At 45.1% G+C, this 7,500-nt stretch overlaps 1 protein-coding gene across 7 annotated transcripts in view; it reads left to right on the top strand.

Annotated features, from left to right (window-relative positions):
* The window catches only part of itpr2 (inositol 1,4,5-trisphosphate receptor, type 2), a 212,954-nt gene that overhangs the window by 49,119 nt on the left and 156,335 nt on the right, over positions 1–7,500 (top strand). For all 7 annotated transcript variants that reach the window (XM_063196410.1, XM_063196406.1, XM_063196408.1 and 4 more), the window contains 4 exons: positions 546–718; positions 2,888–3,007; positions 4,061–4,243; positions 5,275–5,526. In XM_063196410.1, coding sequence (XP_063052480.1) covers positions 546–718; positions 2,888–3,007; positions 4,061–4,243; positions 5,275–5,526 — 728 coding nt within the window. The remainder of the gene's footprint in view (positions 1–545; positions 719–2,887; positions 3,008–4,060; positions 4,244–5,274; positions 5,527–7,500) is intronic.

Genomic DNA, 7,500 nt, shown 5'->3' with positions numbered 1-7,500 from the left:
TTGTTGTGTGTAGTGTAGGTTTACTAAGCCTGTTTTTTGTTTTTTTGTTACTCAACCATGTTCTTAGTCTACCCTGAAAAGTTTTGTAATGTTGAAGGCATGCGTTGTTGTGAATCAGCTGGTTAAGAGGAAGTCACTGAGTACCAGCTGAAGATGTCAAAGTCACAGACACCCTCTCACCATCCTCCATCTCTCTGTCTCTCTCTCGCTCTCTGTCTCTCTCTCGCTCTCTCGCTCTCTGTCTCTCTCTCTCTCTCTCTCTCTCTCTCTGTCTCTCTCTCTCTCTCTCTCTCTCTCTCTATCTATCTATCTATCTATCTATCTATCTATCTATCTATCTATCTATCTCTCTCTCTCTCTCTCTCTCTCTCTCTCTCTATCTATCTATCTCACTCTATCTCTCTCACTCTCTCACTCTCTTTCCATCCTTCCCTCTCTCTTTCAGTCCTCTATCTATTCTTCATGTCTTCTTTCTCTCTCTTCTCTCTCTTCATCTCTTTTCTTCTCTTCTCTTCTCCCTTCTCCTTCTCCCTCCATCCCGACAGGAGTACATAGCTAAGAAGTTCTCCATCATGCAGTCCCAGATTGGCTATGAGATCCTGGCGGAGGACACCATCACCGCCCTGCTGCACAACAACCGCAAGCTGCTGGAGAAGCACATCACCGCCAAGGAGATCGAGACCTTCGTCAAGCTGCTGAGGAGGAACCGAGAACCCAGGTGAGAGAATAACTGCCTTCTATAGAATGATAAAAACTACTACTACTACTACTACTACTACTACTACTACTACTACTAATAATAATAATATAAATAATAATATAAATAATAATTCTGTCAGGTCCAATACTGTCAAGACACATGAGACTGTTATTCAGAATGCAATTTCTTCATTGAATAGTTATGAATTAGATTTTGCGGTATGGCTCTGCTCAGAGGAGTCCCCTGGCTTTCCTTGAGCACCGCGGAAAGGAGATTCAGGAGACATTATTAATAATAATAGGCCAAGGAGATGAAGACATTAGTCAGGTGGGAGAATTACAGCCTCCTATATAGTATGAATAATAATAATAATAGCAATAATAATAATGATAATAATAATTAATAAATTATTTATTAATAATAAGTATTATTTGAGGAGCCTTCCAAAATGCAAAACAGAATGTTAAAATGGTCACAAAATAAGAAAAGACAAAAGACACAGGCATGCAAAAGGGTCACTCATTTCACTGTCCCCTATTCACTGTCCTCATGCAATACAGACACAAAATGCCCCAAAATACGTCAAAGCACTCTTAAAAGTGCTGGCCAGGCCCATGTGGGAGTCCTGCAGAACCAACCCCACCCCAAACGCGCGCACACACACACACTTACACGTACACGTACACGTACACGTACACGTACACGTACACGTACACGTACACGTACACGTACACGTACACGTACACGTACACGTACACTTACACTTACACTTACACTTACACTTACACTTACACTTACACTTACACTTACACGTACACGTACACGTACACGTACACGTACACGTACACGTACACGTACACGTACACGTACACGTACACGTACACGTACACGTACACGTACACGTACACGTACACGTACACGTACACGTACACTTACACGCACAAGCACACGTACACGTACATGTACACGTACAGGTACACACGCACCATCCCATCGCTCCTCCATGGGACTCAGTTAGCGCCGCAGGCATACCCACCTTACCTTCTTGTAACCAATGAAAACATTTCGCATGACCTGCTCAAAAAAAGTATTACTTTTCTGGTTAGCTGGTGAGTTATGCATAGTTATTTTAATATTAAAATATTAGTTTTTCTATTTTTTAAATATGATGATTGTTAGGGTTATTAGGGATTTTAAAAAAAGAATTCCCAGCCATAAGCCTTTACCTCCCTAGAGAACAACCACTACTTTCACTATCATAGTCCCCGTGGACTGTGCCATACTGAATATTGTACTCGTGAGACCACATTCATTTTTTCCCACAGCTAGCCAAAATCCAGAGTGGAAACGTTTCAGGAGGCCATCGTGTGCGTTATGTGGGACATATGGGCAGTTTAATTATAGCAAAAGAACAGGTCAGCACTCTCTTAAGCACACACAGTAGTAGCAGTGCTGTTCTCCGTACTCAATGAATGCTAGAGAAGTTACACACTGGCTAGCTATTATGAGGAAGAAGATTGTGGTGGTGGTGATGATGATGATGAAGATAATGTGATATGCTAAATTAAGAGCACTTTTGCCTCTCAAGCCCTGAAGAAACACACACACACACGAACACACACAAAGACACACAAGAATACACACACGAACACACACACACACCCTCTCCTGTCAGTCATTCATCCCCCATCTGCTAGTTTCTGAATGCTCAGTCCATTACCGCTAACCTGCGAGGCACTCAGGGCTCAAATGGGAGATTTAGTGACATTTCCATTAGAGAATGCCAGTTCAAGGAGGAGATGGCAAACTTTATTTTCGGAATGCCAAAATTGCTACTGCATCTTCGGGACCAAGGGGAAAAAAGCAATTTGCTGTTATGTGCTTGGAACATCTTGTCTTGGCTTTTCGGGAGATAAATGAGGTCTACTTAAAGTTTGACTTTTAAAGTGGGTTTTTCTGAAATCACTTTGTCATTGTGTGGCTGTGTGCATGTGTCCATGCACATGTGTATGTGTGCTGGTGTTCTCAAGTGGGCAGTCGTGTTGAAGGAATTGGTGTTTGGATCCGAGGGTTGAAAGCTCAAATCCGACCCTCAGTGTTTGGAATAATGTGTGTGGTAATGTCATGTAAAGCAATGTTAAATAAATGTTTGTGTGTATGTGCGTGCGTGCGTGCGTGCGAGCGCAGGTTCCTGGACTACCTGTCTGATCTGTGCGTTTCCAACAAGACGGCCATCCCTGTCACCCAGGAACTGATCTGCAAGTTCATGCTGAACCCCACCAATGCAGACATCCTCATCCAGACCAAGTACGACACACACACACACACACACACACACACACACACACACACACACACACACACACACACACACACACACACACACACACACACACACACACACACACACACACACACACACACACACACACACACACACACACGACTACCCCACCAATGCAGACATCCTCATCCAGACCAAGTATGACACACACACACACACACACACACACACACACACACACACACACACACACACACACACACACACACACACACACACACACACACACACACACACACACACACACACACACACGACTACCCCACCAATGCAGACATCCTTATTCAGACCAAGTACGACACACACGCACACTTGCACACGACTACCCCACCAATGCAGACATCCTCATCCAGACCAAGTACGACACACACACACACACAGAGACACACACACACACACACACAGACACACACACACACACACACACACACACACACAGACACACACACACACACACACACACACACACACACACACACACACGACTACCCCACCAATGCAGACATCCTCACCCAGACCAAGTACGACACACACACACACACACACACACACACACACACACACACACACACACACACACACACACACACACACACACACACACACACACACACACACACACACACGACTACCCCACCAATACAGAAATCCTCATCCAGACCAAATGTGCCATTTTCCATCCTCACCTCAAGTGTAGAATTCTGTATTCTCCAAGTGTTGTGCTTGTGTACGTGTCTTTCCTTATACGTGTGTGTGTGTGTGCGTGCGCATGCGTGTGTGCATACATGTGTCTGTGTCTGTCTGTATATCTGTGTGCGTCTGTGTGCCTGTGCGTCTGTGTGCCTTTCTATGCCTGTGTCTGTCTGTATGTCTGCGTGCGTCTCTGCCTGTGCGTCTGTGCCTGTGCGTCTGTGTGCCTACCTGTACCTGTGTCTGTCTGTATGTCTGTGTGCGTCTGTGTGTCTGTGTCTGTATGTCTATGTGCGTCTGTGTGCCTGCCTGTGCCTCTGTCCCAGGCTGATCCCCCTCTCGGAGCCCACTCTGGAGTCCTCCCTGATGCAGGAGGAGGGTGATGACGAGGAGGTGTGGCTCTACTGGATCGACAGCAACAAGGAGCCACACGGCAAGTCCATACGCCTCCTGGCCCAGGACGCCAAGGCCAACCACAAGATGGACGTCGACATCATCACCTACTACAGGTGGGCTGGGAGAGGTTAAACCCACACCTACCACAGGTGGGCTGGCAGGGAGGGGAGGGGTTAATTACCTACTACAGTTGTGCCGGCCGGCAGGGGTTAGTCATGGCAAGTCCATACGCCTCCTGGCCCCGGACGCCAAGGCCAACCACAAGATGGACGTCCACATCACCTACTACAGGTGGGCTCTGCTGGCAGGGGGAAATGGCCTACTACAGGTGGGAAGGGAGGTGTTGACCACCTGATACAGGTGAGCAGGCAGGGGTTAATTACTTTATTTCACCTTACCTTATCCTTATCCTTTTCATTCTGTATGCTTCTCTGGATCAGGGGCTTCATCACCCAGTACAGGTGGGCTGGGAGGGGATTTGCAGTTTCATCACAGTTTCATTTGTCACGTTGAGCACCAGTGTCAATTCATGTCCAGTGCTGTGGAGCTAGCTTGATGCTGCAATGCCATAGTGGACACGTACTGCAGCTGAGCAGGCATGGCGCTGACGCCGGCATCTCTCTATCCTCTGTTTCTCTTTTTCTATTTGTCTCTTTCTCTCTTTCTATCCTAGGTTTATCATATCTCTGTGTTATGTCTGTCTGTCTGTCTCGGGGCAGTCATGGGTAAGCAGTTCGACTTCCGACCCGCCAGGTTGGTGGGGGAAGTAATTAACCAGTGTTCTCCCCGATCCTCCTCTATGACTGAGATACCCTGAGCATGGTACCGTCCCACCGCAGTGCTCCCTAGTGGCGCCATTGGGGGGTGCCCCCTTGCACGGGTGAGGCTTAAATGCAATTTTGTTGTGTGCAGTGAACACTTGTGTGCTGTGGAGTGCTATGTCACAATGACAATGGGAGTTGGAGTTTCCCAGTTGCGCTTTCACTTCACTTCCCTTCACTTTCACTCTTTTTTGTCTCCGTCCTTCCTTACTTCTACCTATCTAATTCTAACCAGTTGAACCTGATCTCTATCAGGCCTATCTGTCTCTTTTCTGTCTCACCTTTGTCCTGTTTTCCCTCACCCCCCTCCCCCCTGCCCTCAGGTACCAGTTGAACCTGATCGCTAAGATGTGTCTGGACCGCCAGTACCTGGCCATCAACCAGAACACCAGCCAGCTGCCGGTGGACCTGATCCTGCGCTGCATGTTCGACGACTGCCTGCCCTACAACCTGCGCGCCTCCTTCTGCCGCCTCATGCTGCACATGCACGTGGACCGCGACCCGCAGGAGGCCGTGGTGCCCGTACGCTACGCCAGGTTGTGGACCGAGATCCCCTCCAAGATCACCATCCACGAGTGAGCAATGTGTGGTGTCTTTATTACTGCTATTATAGGAGTTGGCCATGTGTACGCTATGCACAACTGTGTGGGCCGAGATCCCCTCCAAAATCACCATCCACGAGTGAGTCATGTGTGGTGTCTTCTTTATTTTTTTCCAAACATTTCTTTATTGAGTATTTTGTTATATTTAACACAACATTACAACCCACACCCACCCCAAACCCAAGGCACACAAACAAAAACATACATAATAATAAAAAGCAAAAAAAAACAAAAACACAATAACCATCATCATCATCATCCTGATAATCAAAAACTAACTAGAGTACAACAAAACAAACTCCCATTTAAATTCCCACAGTATCCCAGCCCTTGCTTCAATATCATTACCCCTAAAAAAAATCATAAAATGCGTACCAAATTTTCCAAAACCTGTGTAATTTCCCCTTTAAAGTCTTTATTACTGCTATATGAGTTGGCCATGTGTTCGCTATGCACAACTGTGGACCAAGATCCCCTCCAAGATTACCATCCATGAGTGAGTAGTGTCACCATTACTCACATCGAAAATGTATCGATGCCGCGATATCATGACTTAGGATACACGTATTGCATAAGTTGGTTATATCGCGATACCTACTTTTTAATTTTTAATAACAGCCAATTTGGTGAAAAGGTTAAAAAAGGTATTAAAAAGGTTGATGTTGTATATTAGCCATGTTTTTTCCGCATTAAAATAATGTAAATAAAACATTACTCTCAGTTGTTTCATACATGATAAAGTGTAGAATGGCAAGTAGAGAGGGGAAAGTATGTATATATTAAATATCGCGAGTAATATCGATATCGCGATATGCAGTCATGTTATCGTGTATCGCATATTTTTCTAATATCGTGCAGCCCTACTCACTACACTACATTATTGCTATAGGTGGTGGGCCCAGTCTCATATCTTGTCAGTTCGTTGGTGTTAACGAGTGGCAACTTTATTTTTGCTTATATAACCCCCTGACAACCCATTAATCAATATTTTGGCTGTTGCCATCCTCAAAACTTGCACATTGATTTATAAAAATGACAACAAAAACTAGCCGACCGAGTGACGTCACGTCAATGCAAAGTCAACGAGGCAGAATACAGCTAGCGCGTGCATGCTACCCGGAACCGTCAGATTTCTTGGCAAAAAGTGACAAGTTGGGGGGTAAGTGGGCTCACTTGTTGTGTACATGCAAAAAAAATATTTTTCTCAAACTTTCAGGAGTGCTCTTTTTCGCTGTTGGTGTTCGACTGTCTGACCATCATTGGGCAACGAGAGATAAATGTCAAAAAGATGACAGGTCTGTTCCCTCAAAGCAATAGAGCAATGAGGTGACGGGGGTAGATCAATTCGCCAAAAAACTACGTGTCAGTAAAGAAATGCAAGCTGTGTTATTTTTTCCAGTAACAGGAAAATGGTCAGGAATGAAATGCCGACGTTGTTTCAATGATTAGGTGAATTATATGCCTATGAAAAAAGCCCGATATGCGGATAAATATTCCGTTTTCAACTTTGAGGGGCGGAGACTTCCCATTGACTGTGCATTATGTGACGTCACCCCCAGTCTTTTTTATTTTCGTTATTTTTTAAGATCAACGTGCAACTTTTCAGCGTGGCAACAGCCAGAATATTGCTTTACATATTGTCAGGAGGTCATATTAGAAAAATCAAGTTGCCACTCGAGAGTGAGAACGAAACTCATTTTCTAAAGGAGCTACGAAATCTAGCCCACCGTCTAATATGAGATTACTGTGTTTACGCAATGCACAACTAGGCCGAGATAACCTCTAAAATCACTATCCATAGAACGATGCCATCGTTTACTGGCCCCACTGGTAGCTATGAGTTGAGAGTAAAAGTGTTGTGATTGATTGTACTTACAGCAGTAGCATGCAGAGGCATTTGAATGAATGAATGAATGAAAACTTTATTGTCATTGTACAGGTACAACG

This window comes from Engraulis encrasicolus, chromosome 4, assembly GCF_034702125.1.
Source record: "Engraulis encrasicolus isolate BLACKSEA-1 chromosome 4, IST_EnEncr_1.0, whole genome shotgun sequence".
NCBI lineage: Eukaryota > Metazoa > Chordata > Actinopteri > Clupeiformes > Engraulidae > Engraulis > Engraulis encrasicolus.
Note: the sequence above shows the minus strand (reverse complement) of the source record. Positions and strands in the feature narration are given on the sequence as shown.